Source organism: Hemibagrus wyckioides, linkage group LG22 (assembly GCF_019097595.1).
Source record: "Hemibagrus wyckioides isolate EC202008001 linkage group LG22, SWU_Hwy_1.0, whole genome shotgun sequence".
Lineage (NCBI taxonomy): Eukaryota > Metazoa > Chordata > Actinopteri > Siluriformes > Bagridae > Hemibagrus > Hemibagrus wyckioides.
Window position 1 is genome coordinate 11448450 of NC_080731.1, and position 27829 is coordinate 11476278.

General features: G+C 39.6%; 1 protein-coding gene across 2 annotated transcripts; it reads right to left on the reverse strand.

Annotated features, from left to right (window-relative positions):
* Positions 1 to 1111: 1111 nt before the first annotated feature.
* jak2b (Janus kinase 2b) lies at positions 1112 to 27829 on the reverse strand. 2 transcript variants are annotated; one of them, XM_058375217.1, is made up of 25 exons: positions 27126 to 27829; positions 24442 to 24761; positions 19313 to 19553; positions 14719 to 14842; positions 14256 to 14373; positions 11408 to 11553; positions 10785 to 11079; positions 9788 to 9907; positions 9445 to 9602; positions 9202 to 9313; positions 8793 to 8979; positions 8544 to 8668; positions 8230 to 8364; positions 8021 to 8108; positions 7717 to 7844; positions 7490 to 7628; positions 6991 to 7142; positions 6696 to 6846; positions 6136 to 6275; positions 4387 to 4576; positions 3023 to 3147; positions 2693 to 2865; positions 2447 to 2564; positions 2064 to 2177; positions 1112 to 1686 (listed from the first exon to the last, which is right to left on the reverse strand). In XM_058375217.1, the coding sequence occupies exons 3-25, from the start codon at positions 19503 to 19505 to the stop codon at positions 1552 to 1554; spliced, it is 3366 nt and encodes a 1121-aa protein (XP_058231200.1). In that variant the 5' UTR covers positions 19506 to 19553; positions 24442 to 24761; positions 27126 to 27829; the 3' UTR covers positions 1112 to 1551. The 2 variants fall into 2 exon arrangements, with proteins under 2 accessions (XP_058231200.1, XP_058231199.1); XM_058375216.1 differs by lacking the exon at positions 24442 to 24761.

Below are 27829 nucleotides of genomic sequence, written 5' to 3' on the forward strand. Positions count from 1 at the left end.
GCAGGTACGGGCCACTCACAGTGTCATAAATACATTTACCCTATCACCCACAGATAACTGCTACCATTTATCAAAGACCTGAGTCTAATATTAAATTGTCCATCTTTGTTTATTTTTAAATTTACAGTTATGCTGATTTATTTTAATGTCTTTTAATTGTTTGGACAAAATAACCTTGTGAAGTACACCGATCAGGCATAACATTGCCATAACAAGGGTGGTGGTAGTACAAGTGGTAAAGGCTCTGGGTCGTTGAACGGGAGATCGGGGTTCAAGCCCCAGCACTGCCAAGCTGCCACTGTTGGGGTGCTTGAGCAAGGCCCTTAACCCATCCTGCTCCAGGGGCGCTGTATCATGGCTGACCCTGCACTCTGACCCCAACCCCCAAGGATGGGATATGCGTAGAAAGAATTTCACTGTGCTGTAATGTCTATGTGACAAATAAAGGGAAATTCAACTTAACATTATGAGAGGTGAAGTGAATAACACTGATGATCTCTTCATCATGGCACCTGTTAGTGGGTGGGATATATTAGGAAGCAGGTGAACATTTTGTCCTCATAGTTGATGTGTTAGAAGCAGGAAAAATGGACAAGAGTAAGGATTTGAGCGAGTTTGACAAGGACCAAATTGTGATGGCTAGAAGACTGGATCAGAGCATCTCCAAAACTGCAGCTCTTGTGGGGTGTTCCCGGTCTGCAGTGGGCAGTATATATCAAAGTGGTCCAAGGAAGAAACAGTAGTGAACCGGTGACAGATTCATGAGGGGCCAAGGCTCGTTGATGGATGTGGGGAGTGAAGGCTAGTCCGTGTGATCCGATCCAACAGACGAGCTACTGTGGCTCAGATTGCTGAAAAAGTTAATGCTGGTTCTAATAGAAAGGTGTCAGAATACACAGTGCAGGATGGGTCAGGGCCGTTTTGGCAGCAAAAGGGGGACCAACACCAATATTAGGCCACCAATATTGGTCATAATGTTATGCCTGATCGGTGTAAATTGCAATACGCTGTAATTTAATTAAATCCAACCGATTTTGAAAAAGGTGTTAGGTATCATAAAACAAAAGAGACAAAAGTAGTACATTCTAAAATGACTTCTTCCAGACACATATATTTAATATATGATTTTAATTAGACACCACCTGCATGACGATGGAAAGCTATAAACATTATATATCTTTCTTCATTTATATTTAACTGCTTAACAGTCAAACATAGGCAGCTCATTGCATTCAGCTTTCATTTTTATAAAATTATAAAATCTTTATTTTTATTTATATACATAAAAACACATATAAAAAGAATGCAATTGCATGTGCATTCTTCCTTTCACAGTTCTTCGAAGTAAAGAAATATGCTAGCACTGCTAGCAGGAGGGTGTTGGGGGAGAAATAAGCAAACTAAAACATAGCTGCTTAAAGGCTGGTAGAAGTTCCATGTCCTTAATGAGGTCTGCCATGATGGCACACTGAAAAGCAAGGAGAGTGCTGAAGGAGGTCCTGGTGATGATCTTCAAGGCAGTTTATTAGAACAAAGCAAAGTGTTTCTCTCTTAAAATGGAGGCACTTGGGTGTATAGGTCTGAATCACTGCTGTCTCGAAACAAGTCGATGCGCAGAGCGAGCTCCTTGAAGGCTGGACGTAAGGTTGCGTCATTATCCCAGCATTCCTGCATTATTTCATACATCTAATAGAATTAAAAAGACACAATAATATTAAATAAAAACATACAGTACTTTCAGTAAAACAATACACTGTTATAAGGAAATCAGATGATTAATTATTTGATTATATTTATACTATTCAGACATCTTTTTAAAAATATTGTAAGCTACATCTTTTAATTAAAAATGAAGAAGAAACAACAGAAACAAGTGAGACAAAACTGCTAGTCTTCAAGGTTCTCTTAAAAAGTCTTTGTGAATTAATAATCCGATGCTGTATGTACTGAACACACACGCATGATGTCTGCTTCTGATTTACAGGACAACTTACAGTTTAGTGTGGATTGTTTATTTAGTTTTATTAGCACTTTTACTATTTGTGAAACCTTTGGTGTCTTACCTCTGAGGGGCAACCCACTGGCTGAGGTAAGCGGTTCCCATGTTTCAGCAGTTCGATGAGATGATACACTATAGTCTGGCCAGGCTTGTCTCCTCCCATCATGCTCATAAACACCTGAACAGAGATTGTGTTCAGAGGCTTAGCTAATAATGCTGTCTTTTTAGATGCGATGTCATATAAAATTGACGAATTTAGACTTAGATGAATTCTATATGCTTGATGTGGTTATAGAAGGTGCGCACTAAACCACAGACTAAACCATTTTAAAGTCATTTGTGGACACAGTATGAGCAGTAAAGTGATTCTAAGGTTTTGAAAGGATTTCACTTATAAGCTGAAATGAATAAAAATGAGAAATAAACAAGGGAATGAGTGATACATACTGTAGGGGGGCTACAGAGCTTGTCACTGTGTGTGAAGAGTTCGTACAGAACAACACCGTAACTCCAGACATCTGATGCCACAGAGAACCTGCTATCTGTTAAGGATTCAGGGGCATACCTGAAAAAATAGGCCATGTTTGCAAAATCTTAGTATCCTAATCTGTACAGAATTTAAACTTTTGTATTTTAAGAAACGCAGAATAAAATCAATGCAAAACTAATAAACACAGCTAAACAAAATCTCACCAGAATATTGGACTTTCCCCTGGCTCTTTGACCTTGTAGTATTCTTTGTCCTGAGGTAAAACCTTGGTCAAGCCAAAGTCACCGATTTTTACCTGAGACTCGCTCTCCACCAGGATGTTTCTAGTGGCCAGATCTCGATGAATGTACCGTTTGTTTGCAAGGTACTCCATACCCTGTACCAACACAAGCCAGTCACATATATACACCAGTTCTACTCAAACAGTCTTGTTGCCTAGAGGCCAAATAATACATTGGAAAAGAAAGCAGCTACCATTTGATAAAAAACACACATGAAGCGGGGATGGACATTGGCATAAATCACTCTAATACCTTGCATATTTGAGAGGCATAATGTACAAGCTTCTTGTGGTCAATCCTGACTCGGTTCTTGCTGAGATAATCTCTCAGACTGCCGTACGGCAGATACTCCATCACAAGCCGAAGGTTTCGCCGACCTGAAAAGACCATCAAATTGTGTTTAATAACGAATCTGATACAAAAAATGAGAATAACATTATAAACTAAATGCTAATTATTCCAGAAACATTTTTTCTTTCTTACTCAAATGTTATCAATCAAAAAAGTCATAATGCAGCTAGTAAGTTATATATGGTTTCTGACACTGCATGACACTGTTATATATAAAAAAAAATATTGCATGGCTTAAAAAGTAGCAGCCAGAAGATCCTCAGGGATGCCTTTTATACATTAGAAATGTTTCTGATAATATAATATCCATATTAGTATCCAGTATTCATTTAGTGTTTCATAATTTAGGAAAGCTGTTTCTACTTGTATCCTACTTCCTCCTACATCCTCTCAAATTTATCAAACCCAATAATAATCTTGGCAATTATTAAAGAATATTGCGAAAGGGCTTTTCTTGCACACAGCTGTAAACCATAAACAAATGACTCCTTTTTTCCTTCCGCCATTTTTATTTTCTTTTTTTCTGTAATTTGTCTCTATATTTTGACCAAATATTTTTATTGGCTTTGAAGTGAGTTAAAAATTCCCTCTAGTTACTGGCAGTTCTTTCACCATTTGGCAGTTGTTTTGTGTTTCCTGTCCTTTTGAGCATGATCTCTCATGGACTTATACACTTATACATAACTTATACATACACCAAGCAGACATAACATTATGACCACCTCCCTAATATTGTCCCCCTTTTGCTGCCAAAACAGCCCTGACCCATCATGCACTGTGCATTCAGACACCTTTCACCTATCAGAACCAGCATTATCTTCTTCAGCAATCTGAGCAACAGTAGCTCGTCTGTTGGATCGGATCACACGGGCCAGCCTTCGCTCCCCACGTGCATCAATGAGCCTTGGCTGCCCATGACCCTGTCGGCGGTTCACAACTGTCCCATCCTTGGACCACTTTTGATAGATACTGACCACTGCAGACCGGGAACACCCCACAAGAGCTGCAGTTTTGGAGATGCTCTGATCCAGTCTTCTAGCCATCACAATTTGGCCCTTGTCAAACTCGCTCAAATCCTTACTCTTGTCCATTTTTCCTGCTTCTAACACATCAACTTTGAGGACAAAATGTTCACTTACTGCCTAATATATCCCACCCACTAACAGGTGCCATGATGAGGAGATAATCAGTGTTATTCACTTCACCTCTCACTGCTCATAATGTTATGCCTGATCAGTGTATATATTACCAATATTACTCCTCACCTGCTCCATAGCACACTCCTTTGTACTTCACAATGTTCTCGTGCTGGAGAGACTTAAGGATCTCAATCTCCCGCTCGAAGTCCCGCAGGTGTTCAGTTGTGCTGTGCTGGAGCTTTTTCACTGCCACCACCTCGCCTGTACCGTCTTGCAGGGGGTCGTATCGGCACATCTCTACACTGCCAAAGTTCCCCTGCAGAACAAAACACCTAATTAGCATCACCAGTAATAAATAAATATACAAGTACCAATTTATTAACAAGGGTTTGTAGTCAAAAACATAAAACATAAAATGTAATCATTAGTATGTTTTGTTGGCTTGTGTGTGCTCACTTTCTCTTCCTCTGTTAATGTCGGCCACACATTTCTGGCTCTGGCTTTGTGTAATCAAATATCAAAAGAAGGATACTCATAGTGCATGCTCCTTTGTTTTGACTACTAACCAGATTAAGCTCACTCTTCTCACAAACTGTGGATAAGTTCTTATTTACACTATGAGAATGTGGTGCACAGATGGCCACATACGCTACCAGTCAAAAGTCTGGACACACCTTCTAATTCAGTGTTTTTTGTTTAGTGACATTCTAGAACAATACTGGAGATTTCAAAACTATGAAATAACACACATGGACTTAAGTAACTCATATGTAACGACAACAAAAAAAACAGTAGTCAGTTGTTATTTTAAGACACGAAGGTCAGGTGTTCTGGAATAGTTCTTGCAAGAACAGTATTGTCAAGTGCATTTGCAAAACCCATCAAGCACCATGATGAAACTGGCTCACATGAAGACCATCCCAGTAAAGCAAGACCAAAACTGACCTCTGCGGCAGAGGAGAAGTTCATTTAGAGTTACCAGCCTCAGAAATCACCAATTAACAGCACCTCAGATTAGAGCCGTTATGACGGCTTTACAGAGCATCAGTAGCAGACATATCTCAATATCAACTGTTCAAACGACATTATTGTGTATTTCGGCCGCCTTCAGCATCGTTTTACAATGTAGAAAGAAATAAACATCAGGAAAGACCATGGAATTAGAAGGTGTGTCCAAACTTTTGACTGGTAGTGTAGGTGTCCACTATGGGGCACCATCAGTAAGAATGGAGACATAATAACACTGACAATCACTCACGCATTCAGGCATGTGGAACAACATACAGGATTTTTTTTTACTGCTTATTTTAAATTAATTCTTTATACTCTGCTAATCAATACCTGCCTGTAAAACAGCACTACAGATAATCATTGCAGACTGAAGTGAAGTCAGCTGAGCACACATACCCATAAACCCTGTCTCTTCGTTGTGTCACTGAAGAAGTATAAATCAAACTTATAGCACTAGTGCAGATGTGGTCCCTAAGTTTACTATTTATCTGTTTAATTCAGATCATGTCCTATCTTACCATTATTTTCAAGGTTTATTTTCTGGCATATATTTACATATTTTAACTATATAATAGTGAATGTAAAGAAACTAACTTTCTCAATGACCACACATATTGCCATTATATATATGAATCTGATTTGATTTATTATGAATATGAATATGATTTGATCTGGATGATTCTTTATGCCTTTATTCTTTATACATTGGCTTGCATTTTATGGTTGTGAACATGCCAACTCAAAATTATAAAAGGTGCTCTCTTCCCCATTAGAACAGACAGATGGAGTCCCCTATTATCCACATGATTTGTGAAAGCTTGAAGAGAGCACAGAAAAGGATAAAGAACACTTGAGGTGCACTACCTTGCCAAGTTGCTGTAAGAAAATCAGATGCCTTTCCTCAAACTGCACTGGTTCCTGGTCCTCAAACGTTCCTGAGACAAGCACAAGGCCTCCGGTTCTAACGGGCATCAAGTCACTTTCCATCATCACCGTTTCATAGTCTGTGGACAAATGATTTGTATTTCAGGGAAAAATCATTCATGATCTTTGCTGGTCTGCACAAATGAACATCAACACAAATCCACTATTGACCCACGTTAAGGCTCTACTCTATAACTGTAGGGTTTGTCAATGTTAGTGTTACCCAACACAACAGATATGGTTTAACATCAGCTGACAGCTCAATGCACTTCCTGGTTAGGTTGGACTATGTACTATTATAACTTACATATACGATATATTTAAAACTGAAGTATAAAAAATGAGCATTTGTACTTTTACTTTGTAAAAATTAGATAATAAAATTTGTAATTTCTGCTTTGTAAAATCGAAGCTTGCACCTTACCCTTCTCCACAAAACAGATTTCACCAGCCATATTCCCACAACAGTGTGTGTGTGTGTGTGTGTGTAAACCACAAACCTGGGCAAGAGAGACTGTTGAGGTCACGGATAATCGCTCTAAAGGATGACCTGAATGCTGGCTCATAGTTCATGCAGCTGTTAATCAGGTTGGCCAATTCGGTCCATTTGGGGACAGGCAGCTGGTGGCGCTTCTCATAGAACAAATGTTTCTAAAAGGAAAGTTTAGAAATAATATTAATGTTGTATTCATTATGGTGCAGTTAATTTGAATCGATGCATTATGCAGTGGTCGGTGTGAATGCTTTGCAGTTTCTGCATAATATATGAAGGACTGTCTAGTGAGATTACCTTACCTTGGAGCTGTCCATGTTGGCGAGCGGCTTCTCTCCTCCGCTGCAAATCTCCCAGAGCGTCGTGCCAAAGCTCCACTTATCTGTAGCAAGGCTTACATTCTTTGGGTCCACAATACATTCAGGAGCAACCCACGGGATTCTCTCCAGTAAAACTGCAAGAATAGAGGCACGACTGAGCTCCCACATCCGAGTACTTCAGATAAACATAAAAGTGCACCGCTAAATGTTCAAAATAGATCACCCCAATGTGATTCACGTCATGTTAACCCTGAACCACGCTGTGACTAAGATGTCCTCTACTGACTAGTGACTAAGACTAGATTCTTTTAATAGATAAATTACACTGCTCATATTTACATTATGTCTGAAGGTCAAGGTGCTTTTCTATAGACAGATGCGCACATGTTATATAAACTACAATTAATCAAACCAAACAAATGTACAATAAAAATGCTATCGGTATAACTGCTCTTCACTATATAGCATGAAAGTCACTTACTCTCTCTGGGCAGAACCGTGATGCTGATGCCTGGGTCGCTGAGTTTGATGAAGGGAGGGTTGCCAGTCTTCCTGTCCTCCTCGCGGATTAGAAGGACATTTTTGGCACACACATTCCCATGAGCTAGGTTCTTCTCCTCCTGTCGGGAGCAAGTGGGGGAAAATATAAAAAACACGTCGGTTGCTTTGAAGGACTTTAAAACATTTCACTTTATAACATGTCCTTACCAGAAAGTGCATAGCCCATGCAAGCTGCTTAGCCACTTCCAGCTTCCACAAAATACTGATACTGTTTTTGTTTTTTTTCAAGTAGATGTCCAAGGAGCCAAACTTCACATATTCCTGCACCATAATATCTGTAACAGCAATTACATAAGTTAAACTCTAGCCATTACTGACCCAGAGAGGAGAACACTAATTAAAGCCTGTGAGCAGACATATGGTGCTTAAGGGGTAATAGAGAAGGGTGAGTAGAGGGAATGAGCTTAAATTTCGAGTATAATAGCCTGGGGGAAACATGACACACACTTACTCTCCTCGCCACACACACAGATGCCATAGGTGAATGTCAGATGCTTGTGGGAGAGCTGGCTCATCATACTGGCAGCCTCAAAAAAGGACTGCAGAGGAAAGGAAAGGATAATAAAAAATAAAAATAAACAGTGACACTTTAACTCTGACTGTTGCAACCAAAATAGCCAGTAAACGCCAGTAAATTGGAGCCAATGTGCTGTTACAAACCTCAGAATATTTTCTGTGTGCTTTATCAAGGACTTTGATGATGACGTCTGTCTGATGCATTTCTCCGTAGTCTCCCATTTCTTTCCGAACTCCCTTAAAGATCTTTGTAAATGTTCCCTGGCCTTGGTTCTCTCCCTGGGACAGAGAGATTAGGTAGATTAAGTTAAATACAAACACATTATACACAAGAAGTACAGGAAGAAGTATATAAATCAATTTTGAATAGGAGACACACATGGTAATAAGAAATAGGTCAGGCCTCTCTAAGTGTGTTGATATAAAAATAGAGAGTGAAAGAGAGAAAGCATACTCACGAATTCAAGGTCTTCTTTCCGGATTTTGTGGAAAACCATCTGACTGATGTTCTGTCTGTGCAGCGAGGGAGAGGAGAGAACCTCTGAGCCTTTATTACTCCGACAAACCAGAAGATTGGACTTTTCTGCAACAGACCAATTACGAATTATTAATTATTTTACCTATTAATGAAGAACACGCAAAGGGAAATTTTTACCAATGTTCTATTCTGGTATGTCTGAAGATAAAAACCCCTTTCTTTTACCGACCTTTGGCCTTGGGAGGGCAGCACTTGCTGAACTGAAAGGCAATGCCATCTGATCTTACGGTCTCTTTTTGGTAACATCTGAGCAGCTCCTCCATGCTTCTGAAGGTCCTTTTAGTTCCACTGAGAACATAATTACCAATGTCTGACCTACTGATCAGGCAGTGCTTGTATTCCACCTCTGTACACATCTAAAAAGGAGAAGATCAGATCAAAATCTTAACTACACTCAATAATAACTGCTGGTAAATCTACTTTGCTCAAAGATTTAACTGTCATACTGTTATATCAATAGTAACAATAATGAAAGTAACCGAGTGAATAAATATTCTATGATAACATTTTAATATTTGTCGGCATCTTTCTGACATATGCAAAGTGTAAGGCTTCTTAATACCAAAAAGAAAACATACCCCGATGGCAAACGTCAGGAAGTACTTGTTATAATCTTTGGGGCTGCAGCGTAGCACAAAAAGACCTCTCAGGTTTCCAGCCTTACGCAGTTTACTGATGGCAAACTCCATTCTGCTTTCCAAGCACATAATTTAAGACGGTAAACGCAACACAATTACAGATAAATAAATAACTGGCTTGGCCAGCAAAGTGACTTGGCCAAGAAATTACCATGTGCAACAAAGGAATATTATGAGGCTTACGAAATTGGCCCATGGCAGTAGTTTTCAATAGCCTCCAGTAATCGAGGTGGTGCAACATCTTTACAGAGGTAGTGATGTGCGTCGGTGGTCAGCCTGTAGTAGCCATCGATCAAAGATACAAATGACAGAGCCTCTGCGAGGGAGGAGAACTCCAGCTCCTATTGAAAAACAGAAATTTCCATCAGAGTGCACACACCAGCATTATTGGTAGTCTTTAACAGGCATAAAATCATTTTAGATAAAAGCTGTTGACTGTTAACACCATTGTAAGTTCATATGGTTAAATGTTATAAATGTATTGTTAGCAGTCTTTGCAATTTTGACCTCTAATGGACTATCTTACCAGAGTTTTGCCATCTTGCTTGTTGATAGAGACGACCCGGCTCTTGTGGGCTCCCTCTTTGCTGGCTTGTCTGATACTGATATCAATCACATGAGGGAAATCACAATACGGCTGCAGGTCCTGCACAAGAAGTTTAGTGTCACTGAGTGCGAATAAGAAAAAAATGATGCTTTGTCCTCAAATATTTTAAAACAAATGTGACACCTTAGATCAGTTTTCTAGTTTATTGATAACTGGCCTAATTCATCTTTATAAACAATATTAAGGTGCTCAGTTTCCATGTACAGAAAATCAAGACTACAAAACAAATAATCTCTGAAGATCTGTGAAAAAATTCACTTTTGCATTAGGTGTCATATGAACATTTGAGCTGTCCTCTAAAAAATTCCCCTAAAACAGCATTTGAAATTGAATTGCAAATTACATGTGGAAGAACATTTCCTGATGTCTGTGCTGATTAATCTCATGCCTGGTCCATACATATTTAATGAGAATTCAATATATGTTCCTGGCATGTTAGTAAAGGGAATTTGCTAAATGGCAAGGTGTCTATATTCATTCTGTCTTATTTGCAGCGTGAATTTAAGCCAATTAACTTTCCAGACATTTTTTTGACTAATGATTTTATAATAAATTGAGTACACATGACCTCCTTTCATTATGTCTCAGCAACTAAGAAGCAAATAATAAAAAGAGCTTGGTCGCCCAATTAGCTCCAGATGCATTCTTTATGTTTTTGTGGCTCCAAATGATGCTATGTTTTATGCAACTGGGAATGAGGCAGTTAGATGTAATAATTATTATGCATCAAAATCTGTAAATACCTTTTACTGGGATCAAAATAGACCTTGCTCTCAGACACATTTACGTGAAAGGAGAAGTAAGCTAGCCTTGAAAAGCCTTCAAAAGAGACTTCATATTTCCACATTGATCTGAAACCCATGACATTCGTAATATCACAACAGTAAGTGTCAGGGAACTAATCTGGTTTACTAACCTCTAGCTGGGTGTCCTTTTGCTTCTCACGGCACCACTGAATGCCTTGATCGGCAGAGACGATTATGGTGACCTGGCCTGCTGAGGCCTCTTTGACCTGGAAGCGTTCTGTGTAGAAGCCAGGGTCAAGTGCCTCTAGGTTGATCAGGTATTTGAGTTTGAGATCACGTGGTGTGGCCCGGCACTGACTGAATTGCTGCACTACCTTCCTAAAGCGGTAGCGGATCCGCTTCCGTGTTACAATGTGGTAGTCCTGGATCTTCATACGCATGTCTTTTGGGAGGAAGGACTTATAGCTGTGGACAGAATGCACACAGACAGTGTTTTTTTTTCTATCATATCTTACATTTTTGTAACCAAGATGTAAGCAAAATCTTTTGGACTTTTTAAGACATGTACGGCTGCAAAGAGGAAATAAAACACAAACAGGATATTAATGTGCTGAAATTAGGTCAGTCGCCACTATATGTGCTGTTTTATGACAATGACATTTGTTAACAGCACTATACCAGTATAACTGAATTCAATTGTGTCAGTTCAGATGTTAAAACAAATTGGGTCATCACAAGGACATCAGCACCTGCTGCACACTGCATGATTTACCTGGTACTCAATAATTCTTACCTTATAGCATTGTAAATATCAAGCGGTGAGCACTGCTTTTCCTTGGCTATCCTCATCATATCTAAGACAGCCATACCAAGGCACTCTTCCTGGGTCTCGTGGCTGGTGGACAGCTTCACCCAGCCATTCACAAAGTCACTTCTCCACTGAAATACAAAATGGGGAAGAAAAGGTGTATTTAGATGTGCCATGTCTGTGAGTCAGAGTAATGAAGTGATTGCAAAACACCATTATCAGTGTAGTGCCTAAAATGACCCTCATGCCCACTTAGACAGAGTGCTTTTTGTTACAACACAGCAAACACGCAATCCCTCATAATATGATCGTATGACCCCCATATTCCGATGCTAGGAGCACTAAATCAATAGTCCCAGTAAAAAATAAACACACACGTTGTCATCCTGGTATCTGAAACATGCTAGAATTTTTTAGGGAACAAATAAAAACTATCAAGTGCTATATATTTTGCACTAAACAAATTTCATTTTATGTGCGTTGCCTCCAAGTTCCCTCCAGTACACAGGAAAAGCTGGACTGACAAGACAACAACATTTTGTTATTTGTCCAGCTATTTGCCAGGATATAAGTCCACCTAATGCATAAACTGATCAAACAGAGTCCAGTTCCTTGTACAATGTAGCTTATTTTTAACTATTAAGCTTCTAACAATAGCGATAAAACATAAATACTGAGTAAATACTGCTGCCTAAACAATACCTGAAAGCATTAACCAATGAAGTAGCACTAGCAAGATTACGTTCCAGTTATTCTCTTTAACAGGTTAAACTGTATTTCCACAGTGAACTTTAACTTTTTTTTTTTTTTTTAGTCAAGAGCTCACTATCAACCCACTTCACTTTAGGGTAAACAAAACAAACCAAAATATTGACTACAGACAAAACTGGAGACAGCCCTCTTGTTGGAAGAACATAGTATGGGTTTCCTTTATTTGGCATTTGTTTGGTAAATAAGGGCATATATCCATGATATACCCTGTTCCAATTCATTTGTCCCGGCTGTGTAATCTGAAAACAAAACTGTTTTGTACTTAATTGAGAGAGAGTTACCTCTGAAACCACAATCCTAATTTTCAGACATCCTACACAACATAAAACACACAAACATTTACACAACAGCAAAAAAGGTAGGTCATTTATGTGTATTGAATGTTTCCCCAATAACGTATTTACTGGAGTAGACAGAGAACACATATGAATAAAAACACACATTTGTCCGGACATGATATTAATTAAACTAGTAACTGACCTCTGAATAGCTCTTGGTACAACATTGTCATGAATTATTGCCTTCTCTTTGATAGATACCTACTATATCATTTCTGCTTGAACAATCTCTAGTGCTTTCTCCAATGTAGTGCTTACCATTCTGTGTAAACTCTAGATAATGTTGTATGTGAAAAATCCCTAGAGGCCAGCAATGACTGAATTACACAAATCAGCCTGGCACCACAACCATGCCGTGTTCACTGTCATTGAGAGCACATTTTGCTACTTTCTGATGTAGACTGTGAACATTAACAGAATCTCTTGTCCAATATCTGATAAATGCATTTGGCTGCTGGCACAAAATTGTCTGACTGGATAATTGCATGAATAAACAAGTGTGCAGATGTTCCAACTAAAGTGACCAGTGTGTATATACTATGTGCGCGATCAGAACTGTGAAGGTGTTGAATAGAATAATGATTGGCAGCGATGTAGAGAACTAAGTGAAGTGCTGGCTCTAGAAAATCATGTGAATCAATAGTGTGGTGAGAAGAGAATTGCAAGTTGTGAATGTTGTGTTGTGCGGTGGTGTGGTGTGGTGTATTTTGTATTTATTTCTAAAACAGGATGCTCATGGAAAGTAGAAAAAATCAAGTACAATTGTAGGAGGAAGTAAAAAGGAATCCTTGCAAAGAAAAGTTTCTTATGATGAACAGCCAGTATATATATTTACATTCACTTATATTAGAATGTGAAAACAGCAATATAGTAGTATTGTAGTATAGTAGCAGTCAGTAAAACAGTACGATAACATTGAAATTGAGTTTGTAATATATCATTATGTTATACTGAGTAAAATAAAGGGTGCCTGCATTCAGAATAAAATACAAGTTGCAATAGCAACATAAATATATCAAGTCAAATATCTCTTGCATTCTCCTGCAATAATCAGTTAACAGGTATCTGTCCTATAACATCACCACACTACTAAATGAAGAGGATTAAAAGGGTAAGGGTGCTTTTTATGCTATTGCTGAGCTCCTGAAGCAGGGGTAGAACAATAGATACTACGCTCTAAGCAACACACTGCTTAGCGTTAGGGGTCTGGTGGCCTTCAACTTTGACAAATCATACCAACCAACCAACCAACCAACCAAGGCCTACTAAGCATCTGTCTTATGTGTTTTGTAAATCAGTTGTCATCATATACACAATGCTACTTCTGACAGCTGGAATACATATACATACGAGATAAAGAGTCATACCAGGAGGTGGCGGTTATCTGACGTCCAAATACAAACAAGAAAACTGGAAAACCCAGTATCATGGAAACTATGCAGGGAAAAGTTGTACAGAAAACGTCTGGCCACTGAAATATGACGGCATCTGATAACTGAGGGCCAGACTGTCCCTACTGTCACAGATTACACTGAAACACCTGGCATCTGACACCTGCAATCTGACCCTTACTTTGAAATAATTGCACTGATTGTAAATCAGACTTCTAAGGGCAGCGTAATTTAGTTCATGCCTTGACTTCCTGTCACATTCCCTATAAATGTGGCCTCAACTGTTATGAAATAGGACAGAACTAGTTGCACACTGCTGCCAAAGCAACCTACCTGGGCAAAAAGATAAGCCATAACATGGTCATCAAGGATTGGACTCTCAGCTCCCTTGGCAACGCCATATCTGTAAGCTCGAGAGGCTCCACAGCTATACCACCCAGGAAAGTAATACCTGTTTAAACAAACAAACAAACAAATAAATAAACTGATAAAGCATATAGGCGTTTTGCAGATACATTAAAAAGAAAATAACTGACGCCTATTAGGCCAGATAGGCCTAACGCAAAGGCCTAAAGTTAAACAAACGCAAAATGCAAATCATTTTTAAAAGAATCATTTCTTGGGTGAACAAATTAGATATATGGACCAAAATTCTAAAAAATGTTCTTGATTTTTTTTAATAACAAAATATACAAAGTACCGTTGAGATTCATGTTTTTATCAACAAATAAGACATCTGACATACCTTTAAATAACATGCACAAAACTAACCATTTTCAGCTCTAAATGCTTTTACCTAATTCTGAAGATCAGACTCTCTTTAGCTGATTCATCTAAGTGAAGAAGGTGGTTGGGTGATAACCAGACTCGGTCACGTTCTCTATAAAGGCTGAATAGACTGAAGTAAACTGGTGACACACCTGTGACAGAGGGGGGAAAAAAGAGAAAAAAGGGTAAAACAGAGTTCACTTTTGTTACTAAAAACATCTTGTGCTGACTCGAGCTTAATAAATGTAAAGGTTATCTTCGTTTCACATTTAAGGGTGTAATAGCTATGTTTTTTCTTACTAGTGCAAACAAACTGAAACGGATGTAACATGATAAATCATGGCCTCAGCACATGTGTACAGGGTTTCCACAGGTATCATCAAATTGAATGCCTTTTAATGACATTTTTAAAATGCCATGGCATACAGAACCTATACACTACTAAAATTAAGGATATTTGGCTTTCGGGTGAAATTTCAGGATGCACCTAAAATGCTCTATAACCTTTACAGGTGAACTTAATTTGACCTTCTCTACACTTTTGAATGCACATGTCCAACTGTTCAGTGTTTCAGTACTTTTTGCATAACGTTTTCTAACAAGGTGCTTAACGGCAAAATTCACAACTGGTGTTTGATCCATAAATCGACCAATAAATTTTCTGGTTCAATTAGAATTGGTATTTAAACAGTCCTCTTCATCATGCTGTTCACATTTTGACATCATGAGACCAAGACCACACCTAACAATTGATCAACAGTACCTCACCATTGTGAGGCTTCAAACAGGATGTTCTCAGAGGGAAGTAGCCACTGAGCTTAGATTGTTACAGAATGTCATCAGCAGGTTGCGACAGAGATACACAGAGATTGGAAGAGTCACAGAAAGGCATAGAAGTGGACGTCCTTTGGCCACATCCCACGTTGATGACCGCTTCATTGTGAACAGTGCCCTGTGGGAACCGGATGATGAATGCCACTCAACTCCTGGCACATTTAAGGGAGGTGAGAGGCACCCAAGTGTCACGTCAGACCATTCGAAAACGTTTACATCAGCGTGGTCTGCGTGCTAGATGACCTGCAAGGGTACCTGACCACACCACCAGGCATCTTGCATGGACCAGGGAGCATTTGTGCTGTACGAGGGACCAGTGGGCCTCAGTGCTGTTCTCTGATGAAAGTCGATTCACGTTGAGCAGAAATGATGGCCGCCAACGATGTTGGAGACGACAAGGAGAGCGCTATGCATCAGCCACTGTGGTGGTGGTGTTACAGTCTGGGCAGCTGTGTCTACTCAATACAGAACTGCCCTACATCTTGTGAATGGTACAGTAACAAGCCAATACTACCTGAATAACATCATTAATCCAGTCATTGTGCCCCTGCATGAACAACACAGGCCTAATTTCATCTTAATGGACGACATTGCTCCAGTTCATCAAGGTCACATCATTAGGGAACGGCTGCTGGAGGCTGGGGTACCTCAAATGGAGTGGCCTGCACTTTCTCCAGACCTGAATCCCATAGAAAACCTATGGGATCAGCTGAGTCGCCGTGCAGAGGCTCGTAACCCTGTACCCCAGAACCTCAATGACCTGAGGGCCGCCCTTCAAGAAGAGTGGAATGCCATGCCTCAGCGGACAATAAGTCGACTCGTGAACAGCATGAGACGTCGTTGTCAAGCTGTAATTGATGGTCAAGGGCACATGACAAATTATTGAGACATTGACATTTTTTGTTGTGGTATACCCACCACTGTTGTTGGCTTTTGTTTCAATAAATTGTTTGAGATGAGGAAATCACCATTGCATGTTTCTACTGAAATGCCCTACTTTCATGATATAATATCACTGTAGTGTGAACTTTTTACATTTTCCATAAATTCCACCTAAAAGCCAAATATCCTTAACTTTTTGTGAGTAGTGTATATATATATATATATATATATATATATATATATATACACACAAGAAATTTTGGTAGATCTTCTGTTGCATTTGTGATGGTAGTGGTAGTTGCTGAGGTTACTTTCTCGGTCATGTTAAAGTAAATAGACATAGATAATGCTGAGACAGTCTGGCTTTTACAGCCGATTTGTGGCTATCGGATTGCATATGAGCTTTAATAGTGTTGACACCCATCGTACATAGCTTACATCCTTTTTTTTTACAAACACTGCAAAATCCTTCACCATGTTGATCAGCAATGGGCTACAACCATGTCCTAAAACTTTCATCTTCCAGCCACTTTTGCTGGATTTTGCATTTCCCCATTTCTTTATAAACTTCTGCATTAAAGTTTTAGCACTGTTCTAGCACAAGCATATAGCGTTACCACAACTCTGCACTGGCTGGAGGCAATTAACAAACTGGTTCCTTGTGTTTATCACACCAATGTACATATTTTGTGCCTGTAAATAAGTTATTAATTCTAAAGACAACATTCAAGACAAACTGGTAATATATTTGTTTCTTCAAAACAAACTAAAATTTGTTTAGGAATGTGTGTAGGAATATAATTTAATGCTTTTTAAAGACATTTAAGGCCTTAAGGTTTTGCTAAATCCATTTAAAGACTTTTAATGCTTTTCAATGCCCTACAGAAACCCTGGTTTACTATGTGGCTGAGAAAATGCAGTTGGAAAACTGTATTGCGAGCCACAGGGTTTAGTTGTGTTTACATGGGTCTCTTCTTACTTCCCAATGCCCCATCACTTTTGCCCCATCTGTCGTTGTTCAGAAATAAACGACACTGCTGTAAATGCTAAGCATCCAGCACAGACAAACAATTCTCTACAACAAAATGAAACAGTAAAACTAGAAACATTGGTAGTGCTTATTCAGAGTATCATACCTGAACAGGTATAAATATATAAATATAACGTGTATAAAGCTTTGAATTGTTAGAATGGCCTGTTTACAATGAATCAAGTAGTATTCTTATTACTTACAGGGCCAAGTAAGGCAAACCCTTTCTACCATGTATCTAATGACACTAACATCATAGCTTGAAAACTCATGAGAGCTAATTAGAAAGAAAAACAGCACTGCAAAGGCACTTTTGATCACTCTCATAAATAAGTATGAGCAGAAGCAGATGAATGGCCAAGTGATGAAAGTGAAGTCACGACAGTCCTTGCTAATGATAACCCTAGTTAGTAATATAAACTCTAGTTGAACTCTACATGACACAGTATGTTTCTCGGTGTATAAAAAGGGCATGTAAATGTTGAACTTCATGTACTTAACTTCAAGAGACCTTCATCTGCTTAACGTGACTAATCTTGTGCAATAATAAATAAATAAATAAATAACTGAATAAAAATAACAGTTCTCTGCATTATTCATCTCTTTCCTAAGTTATATGAAAGTATTGTAGATTACGTGTCTATGGCTGGTGTTTTCATCACCATAGAATATTCACTGAACATGTGATTAGAGCCTTGCTGTTTAACAAGCTACATGTTTATGCTGAAGGACAATAAATAGAGGTAGACTGACGGGTCTCTCCGACTCTGGAGCCAAATTATAGTGGATGCTTGTTTTCCATGCTACTGTCTGTAACTGCTGGTGTTTTTCATTGTAAGTAATAATAACAGACATCCGTTTTACGTACAGTTTCCTTTTCAGAATGGTTTTAATTCGAATCTGTGTGAATGTAATCTAATGGACAAACAGACCCTCCTGCTGCACTACACACATTGGCTGAGGTACAATCTGCTGTACGCTGGAACCCCTTTTCATTTCTATTCAAAACATATGTAGAATTGTAAAGCGATGTGGTTGTAAAGTATCAGTGACTGTTGAACTGATTTTCTTGTCAAGAATCTGTTTTTCCTTTTATCCAGAGAGCTAATACTAATGCCATAAAGGTGCAAACTAAATAACAGGTGTTTGACCCTCCAACAAGTGGGCAATCTACCTATAGGCTAGTACTCTGAGAATTACTCAAGCATAGTAGTTAAAATGTACACCGATCAGGCATAACATTATGAGCAGGAGAAGTGAATAACACTGATCATCTCCTTATCATGGCACCTGTTAATGGGTGGGATATATTAGGCAGCAAGTGAACATTTTGTCCTTGAAGTTGATGTGTTAGAAGCAGGAAAAATGGACAAGTGCCAAATTGTGATGGCTAGATGACTGGATCAGAGCATCTCCCCGGTGTTCCCGGTCTGCAGTGGTCAGTATCTATCAAAAGTGGTCCAAGGAAGGAACAGTGGTGAACCAGAGACAGGGTCATGAGCGGTCAAGCCTCACTGGTGCACATGGGGAGCGAAGGCTGGCCCGTGTGATCCGATCCAACAGACAAGCTACTGTTACCCAAACTGATGAAGAAGTTAATGCTGGTTCTGATAGAAAGGTGTCAGGGCTGTTTTGGCAGCAAAAGGGGGGACCAACACAATATTAGGCAGGTGGTCATAATGTTATGGCTGGTTGGTGTATATTGGATCAGTATCGAGTCATACTTAAACTGCCAAATCACTCTGCATTGTGCATAAACTTCACAACTCAAGTACTCAACACATATGTAGTCACTTTCGTGCTTTCTAATTTAAGATTCAACAACTGAACCCACTGGTTTGTTTTCTAGTTGCATCAACTTCTACTGTTGACTCACCACACTCCTTGGCTGCTTCGATGGCCAGCTGTTCAGCGATGTACTCTCCTGGCGGGTAACAGAGAGGAGTGCAGTCCTCTTCACCCCGGCTGCTGCGGTACAGATGAAGTGTCAGTGCAGTGACGGATGGCTTTGGCACTCTTTCTTGCCGGTGAACGTCACCATTCTGGTGTGCTGGAGGGCAAGCAGCCATGTCCGTTACAGACACACACGTTGGTGTGAATGAAGGGGCTACATTCACCTGGAAACAGAGGGACAGAGACAATGGTAATTAAAAACAATGGCATGCATACTTTTATGGAGAAAAAGGCTGTTTTAAAAGCTTTTCGACTACAAATGTTCTATTATTAAACATTTTGTACTTATTCATTGGGCTTTGGCTTCATCTTTTTTATATGTGGTAGAGCTTTATACCCAAAACTCACATCTTCATGAGACAATCAAAACAAACAGCTTTACAATAATTCCCTTGCCACCAAGTTCGCATTAGTAGTACAGAACATTAAACAATAAGCACAACGGACCAAATTAAATGAAATGACAATACACTGAAAATAAAATATAGCAGGAAGTTTGGCCATGGACGTAAGTACAGGATCTACTCACATTGTGTCCAGATGAAGTTAGTAAAGCTAATTTTTCTGTTATGTTTGTTACCTAGAGAGACCTCTTCACTGTGTTTTGTTCAGACATTTATTTTAATCAGTGTAAGCTATATCAAACTCACATTTTTTCGCAAACATTTAACAACAAGGACCAGTACGAAACTTTTCAAACATTTCATCATCTGCACTACTTTCATTCTCATACAGTGCAGGAGATGCACATGTGAATGTGAAGATGTGAAGATGCACAGCAGGCTCTTATTTAAAGGCAGTATGAGTTTTTAACCATTTTCCTTTCATTTTTCAAACAGATTTAGAATGATAAAGTGTTGCAGTCATGTAGTAGCAAAGGCTGTTGGAACGATTTTCCTCTAATGGCTTCTGTGCTACTGACAGATTGAGCGTTTCAAATCAGAGAGCCAATACTGAGACTATTACGCTGTGTTCACGCTAGTGAGTGACAAAGCGACAGGCGACGATTCGTTCTGTATGCATGTGCATCACACAGAGCTGTGCCGAAGCCACAGAAGGACAATTCGAACGACAATAAATACATCTGCTTGGATGAAATGATTCCTCTGACTGTAAGGTGTTTTCTCATTCCTCCTCCTACAAATTTAGTTCCTCCCTGCTTTTAGCTCCCATGTACTGCTTCACTCAAAAAATATAAAACTGGGGTGTCACTTGATCTTGTCTTATAAATCCTCTCATTAAAGGTGTATAGCCAGTATGAAGAAAAATATCTTAGCTGTACTATTGTGCCTGACATGTAACGAGTGACTTGTTGCACGCTAGTGTGAGCGTAAGGTTAAGTCTGAATTGCTCATATATGCAGTGACATATATCGTGTGCTTCAGAAACTATGTATGGTTGTTTGAGCCTGTTCTACCACTTGGTTGAACACAATCTGGCTATATTAACCAATATGACGCAGTTCTCCCTGCCTGTCAATCATTTTTGTGTACAGCTCATGCAAGGGTGTGCTATAAAAAAAGTAGGTGATTGATGCTAGGAGTTACTCATCCGTCTTAAGGAAGCAATGTTGCTTAGACTTCTACAATGTTGCTGAACAAGAGCTCATACTAAAATAATGATGTTAGAAATTAATCATCAGAAAGAGTGAGGCAGAGACGAGAGAATATTCTAGTGCTGGAGAGAAAGGAGGTGCAAAACATATTTACTGCTTGAGAGGTGTTGTAGGTTATCTTCTTAAATGGAAGAATGAGGACAACACAGTATCTAGCTGATAAACCCCACTTAGAATGTATTGAACAGCAAGTGTAACTCACAAGGAAAAACTTTGTTTCTTGATATGGAGACGGTTGTGTAGCTGCCCACATGGAACAAGTTATTTAGCTTTCAATGGGTTTAATGATGAATGAAAAGTGCCCACATTTCTGCTTATCCACTTAAGACTACGTAACTCCCTCTTTACTAAGTTCCCTTGTTGATAAGCTGATGAAGTGCATTTGCTAGAATAGGGTTGTAATAAAAAAAGAACAGATTTTGTTACACTTTGGAAAAACACTTCTGTAGAGCTGTAAGTAAAACAGTATAACCTACTGACTAAGATGTCATTTGCACTTATGTGTGGTTGCAGATTTTTCTCCCTCACACAGCCAGCCTTTGCTACAGCATCGCTCCTCATACTGATTTTTATGTTTAATATGCAATAGCTTTGGTGTGAATTGCACCTTGACTAGCTAGCAATCTGTAGACCATGCTTCTCATCAGTGCTCGCAGAACAACACACAACACTCTGGAGCACCGTGCACTCTTTCTTAATGACAGAGCTTACTGATAATGCTCTGTGACCTCAGGTCAGCCATGCTTGCTTTCTCTGTTTAAGATAATGTTAAATATCATAAGGCTGTTTACTGGACCTCTTCTCTTAGAAGACGACAATGTAGTTTATTCTCTTGTCATTTTGCTTAGGATGCCATGATTAATTAAAGAATTATGACGGAAACAACATGCACTAGGATTACATCAGATAGTATCACACGGTATTAAATGTTGGTATTAGCATTTTTTATAAATGTGAGTACAAGTGCGCACCAATACCAAACACAACTGTTGTGCCCCTAACCTTTAACATAGACTTTTGGACTTGCCATTGCTGAGCCGTCCCTGGAGAAAAGTATTCTGGGATTTGGGCAATGCACCAGTTTCAGCCTATGAGAGCACACAGAGCAGCTTGCACGTATACAAGGGCTTACAGCACCTGTGTACTGAGGGCGCCTGAGTTCAGGAGAGTTTCCTAGGCTGCTGGGCCACCGTCTTGGATGGCAATTCATTCCAAGGGGTCAAACCCACAGGAACAGGTGACTTGGCTGAGAGGCCAAATCTCTCTGTCCATTTGGGACAGCAGAGGAAGTTCACAGAATGTTCTGATCACCAGTGAAAGCAGTAATGGACACCAGGGTCTGGCAGGCCTTCTCAGGGACATGAGCAGGGCTCTGTGGCGTCAGTGCTGAATTCTGTGCAATGTGCAAAGAATCAGCGGTGCAAAATAAAAAGCTATTATTCAAATCTTGTTTTGCAGACTCTGGTTTGTTTACATGTAGCTAGATGAAGCAAAATGTATGGTAGTTAGTTTATTAGCTGTTTATTAGCTGGTACAGCAGTTTGAATTCTTTGAAAAAGAAGTATAATGATGCAGAAATATATATATAACTTCATGATATACAAAAAATCATAGAAGCAAAGGCTAACATATTCCTTATCCAAGACATATGAAAGCAGCAAGGTCATAGCAACAGTTTAAAGATGGAGGCTACTGTAAGCTAATAAAAGACAGACAGCGTTATGCTCTCCCGGCCATGGAAGGCTGTGGCATTACAGAGATTCGAACTTGGCAATCTGGTGAATGTTCAGATGGTTACATCACTCATTTCTGGTTCAATATCTGCTCAAACCTTTATATGTAGATGAATATGGAGTAAACTTTTTTTGAAAGCTGTGTTTGACAATATTGTTTACGACAAACTCAGTTCTGCCCAAGGGATTATAAGCTCCATACACTGCTGCAGGTTATGTACTGAAACTTTACTTTGGCCTTTGAGAAGGAAGAGGAAACAATCATGTTTATAAAATGAACAGTGTGAATAACCTATGCTGCCTCTGAGCAACCACTTATAATGGAGTTACCAAATGGGACAAAAGTCATTTTCAGAAAAGTGAAAAAGGCAGGAAGGGGGGTGAGAGTGAATGCTCTGAGAATCCAGACCAACAAGCTGGGACTGATTAGTTTCGATCTATTCTAATTTGATCTGATTAGATTCAATCTCATATTGAATATACTGTATGTGTATGAGAGAGAGGGAGAGGGTGTTTGAGTAAGAGAGAAAACAGCATAAAAACTGACTATTACATCCAAATATGCCATAAATCATTACCATGTGCAATACTTCATACATTAATAAACATCGTAACTGTTGGCTAATTACTGTGGTATAAGTGGAATAAAGCTCCAGACTTTGCTGTTATGTGAAAACAAATGGGTGTTGTTGTGTCTTGCTGCATCACACCTCTTGGTGTGCATTACTTTTATATAACAGCATGGTCTGTCTAGTGTTATTACTTATATATCGCACAAGCCTATTCAGACGTCGGCTATAAACAGCATACTTAACCTCTCCAAACAGGTTTTCATACAGACGGCTCACTTGGTCCCTGACTGAGGGTGCTAGCATGAGGACATCTTTTTAATAGAAACTACAAAGCACTTCTGCAAGTTGCTTTAGATAAGGGCTTCCTCTAACTGCCGTAAATGATCTCAGAGTACAAGACCTTACTGTAGGTCTTCCTCTTTACAGTGCATGTTTTACTGAAAATAACAACGATAAGGCAGGAAATGTGTTGTTACATGATTTTAGATTCATTATTACATTATTGTCCAGGAGAAACATAAATGATGTTGAAGTTAATTCCCTTTGGAATCAACAAAATCTATTATTATTATTATTATTATTATTATTATACACCGATCAGGCATAACATTATAATCAGCTTCCTAATATTGTGTTGGTCCCCCTTTTGCTGCCAAAACAGAACTGACCCATCATGCACTGTGTATTCTGACACCTTTCTATCAGAACCAGCATTAACTTCTTCAGCAATCTGAGTAACAGTAGCTCGTCTGTTGGATCGGATTACACGGGCCAGCCTCCACTCCCAACATGCATCAATGAGCCTTGGCCGTCCATGACCACTTTTGATAGATACTGACCACTGCAGACTGCAGTTTTGGAGATGCTCTGATCCAGTCGTCTAGCCATGACAATTTGGCCCTTGTCAAACTCTCTCAAATCCTTAATCCATTTTTCCTGCTTCTAACACATCAACTCTGAGGACAAAATGTTCACTTGCTGCCTAATATATCCCACCCACTAACAGGTGCCATGATGAGGAGATAATCAGTGTTATTTACGTCACCTGTCAGTGCTTATAATGTTATGCCTGATCGGTGTATTATCATCATCATTTGTGTACATGAACATAGATGGTGTTTTTGTAGTTCACCTTGTAGCCACTGGACTCGTATTCTCCTTTAAAATGCTGTGTTGTAATATGAGCTCATTGGAGGGTGACACTCCATCTTCACAATGATCCACAAAGTGTTTGCTCATATGGAGAATCTTCCATTAAACATATGGTCATGAGCAAAAAAGTTATAATATGATGTCCATTAGGGTGTTATCACGCTATAACCGGTGCAGTTTAGCCATATGATGCATGTGTATTAAGCACTATTGTAAAATTACAAAACAGCATCTCAAACTGCAACTTGTTTGTGTAGGCGTTTTCTTCGGAAGACAGTGTCAGCAAAAGCCACGATAAGCCTGGAGGAAGTGAAATGAAGAAACACAAACTTACTGTAAGCCCAGTTTTAGACAGTGACAAAACTTAATGCATTTGCGTAACACTGACCACCAGGAAGGTTTCTGTCATTTCATCACTGTATAACTATGAGATTTCTGTACTGTTAGTCAGATGTTCTGCTCAGATTTGATTAGATTTCTGGACTTATATTCCAGATTCCAGCAAGTTTATAGTAGTTATGGCTGTTAAATAAAACCTCTGCAGTAAGTATGATACGGCTGATCTATGTATAAGTCACAAAGTGTCTTATGTACCTCATTTTAAAACAAAAATATTTGGTCTTACTTGCTGTAGGGTTTACGGTCACACAAGTGTCTAAATACTGACGAAATAGCCAAACGTACTTCAGTTTACAATGAATTTCTTACCATTTTAACCTCAACAGGATACATGCTATGTGGCCAAAAGTATGCAGACACTTATCAATCACACCAATATGTGCTTGTTGAGCATCCCATTCCAGTCCCATTTAGTCCCCCTTTGCTTTTATAATAACTTCCAATCTTCTGGGAAGAGTTTCCACTAGTAGTGTATTTGTGGGGATGTGTATACTTCAATCCACAAAGGCATTATTAAGATCAGGTTACTAATGTTGGGTGTGGAGGTCTAGGGTGCAGTCGGCATTCAAATTTATCCAAAAGGTGTTCAATGGACTCTGTACAAGATTGTACTTCCACTCCATCCTCAGCAAACCATGTGTTCATGGAGCTTTCTTGATGCACAGGAGCATTGGCATGATAGAACCCTTAGTTCCAGTTGAAGAAAATCACTGCTACAACAATGCTACAACATACACCAGCCAGGCATAATGTTATGACCACCTGCCTAATATTGTGTTGGTCCCCTTTTTGCTGTTAAAACTGTCCTGACCCATCATGCACTGTGCATTCTGACACCTCTATCAGAACCAGCATTAACTTCTTCAGCAATCTGAGTAAAAGTAGCTCGTCTGTTGGATCGGATCACACGGGCCAGCCTTCGGTCCCTGCCTAGACCCTGTCGCCGGGTTCACCACTGTTCCTTCCTTGGACCAAGTTTGACAGACACTGACCACTGCAGATGGGGAACACCCCACAAGAGCTGCAGTTTTGGAGACGCTCTGATCCAGTCGTCTAGCCATCACAATTTGGCCCTTGCTCGCCAAACTCGCTCAAATCCTTACACCCGTTTTTCCTGCTTCTAACACATCAACTTTGAGGACAAAATGTTCACTTGCTGCCTAATACATCCCACCCACTAACAGGTGCCATGATGAAGAGATAACCAGTGTTATTCACTTCACCTCTCACTGCTCATAACATTATACCTGATCAGTGTATAACATTCTATACGGTCCAACGTTGCGGCAACAGTCCGGGTAATGAACCACATTTGGGTGTGATACTCAGGCGTCTGGTCATTTAAGCTGGTGTTTATTTCTAGTAGAAATTTTAAAAAACTGTGACCCTGTACAAGAACAGACATCCTGCAACATCATCACATAATCGACCAGGAGTATCCAAACATCACACATCACAATCATTCACACACAGGGTGTAAAAAAAAATCATTACATGATGACCACTAAAACTAATCCCGTCTGAATAGGGCTAAAGACTGGACGCTCAATACTATACACACTAAATAACTAGCGTGCTTGATAGTGTGATTAGACACACAGCAGTGCTGTATACTATGACCCTACTCTTCAGTAGGCTAGTGTGCTGTTTCGGACCTAGCCAAGTCGAGGGAAACGCCTCACTTCCGGCAGAGGATATTACCAAAATAACCGACTTAAACTTCTGTGTGCTCGTTCTTCTGTATAAACAGGGTGTTTTCGATAAGGCTGAACTCCATTGCGAAGTTTGTTGCAAAATGAAATGAATCATATTCGACTGAATAAACCTGCTGTCTTAACACTACAGGAACTGAAGGCCGTAATGTCATGTGAAGTTTGCATGGACAGCCAGACACTGACAGCTAGCAGGCTTCCTTCAAAGTTAGCTGTGTTTCACGTTGGTTTATTTGGTCTAAGCAGATATCAGAAGCGTGTTATAGCAAGTTAATAACATGGCAATAAAGGCCGTTACCCAAAATTCACTCTGTCTCATAAGAACCTTTGGGAACCTTGTAGATTGATCATCATTGCTCAACAGTTTGTTTTAAACAAGATCTTACTGAGTCAGCTAATCATTTGGCAAAGAAAAAAAAAATGCTGGCTAGCCAAACTAGTCGATCCAGGTGCAGTAACATGTTCCATGCTTTGTTTATTATTTATCTATAACAAGATAATAACTGGAAGTAAACTAAGAACGGCAAAGGAAAGCAGAGGTGCACAAACTTACTTGGTGGTTTTTGCTGTCGCTAAGCTAGCTAGCAAGGTTAGCCTGCTGACCAGCGCCAACTTTAACCCTGAATACCAGACTTAATCCATAACGTCGGTTTGTCGTAGTCCAAATCCGTTCGTCTTTCCCACTTTCGTAACATCTGAAGTTCTCCGTTAGACCGAGCTGCTGAACCGATGGCGGCTAGTCCCTCTTACTAGCCGAGTCAGTCTTGACATTTAACGTTTAGGCGCTGCAAAATCTCACAGCTGAAACTCACTAAAAAATGTTCATAGGCCAAACTGATCGTTAGTTTTAAAAACAAACCCCCCCCCCAAATAATAAGACTGCAGGGAAGCAGATCGGAGCAAAAACAAACAAACAAACCACACAAATAAACGACGTGACTGGTAGCGCGAGCACGCCGAAGCACGCTATAAGGGCAACTTTAACGCTGTCAGCGCTGCCTAAATGAAGATGCGTCCGTCAAGCCAGCTAACATGCTAACTCCGACTCACAGCGACACTTCCTAACTCTCTTAGCGGTAACAGTAATTTCCCAACACGCCCGACCTGAAGTTTCGGTTGTGTCTTCGGGCGGAAAAAAGTGAAAGTATAGCCGGTGTTTTATTTTCCAGCAGGCAGAGCGCGTGAGCGTTTTCCGTCCCCGCCTTTAGCGGCGCGCAGGTTAACAGCAGAGCTTCAGACTGAGACACGGTGAAGCTC

Bases quoted from the DNA above. Each gene is read 5' to 3' on its own strand.
- jak2b (XM_058375216.1), bottom strand. From the start codon at position 19,505: ATGGCTGCTTGCCCTCCAGCACACCAGAATGGTGACGTTCACCGGCAA. The intron at 7,629-7,716 runs GTAAGGACATGT...TGCTCCCGACAG, and splicing joins CATGGGCTATGCACTTTCTG to GAGGAGAAGAACCTAGCTCA. The intron at 2,866-3,022 runs GTATTAGAGTGA...GTGTTGGTACAG, and splicing joins ATGCCTCTCAAATATGCAAG to GGTATGGAGTACCTTGCAAA.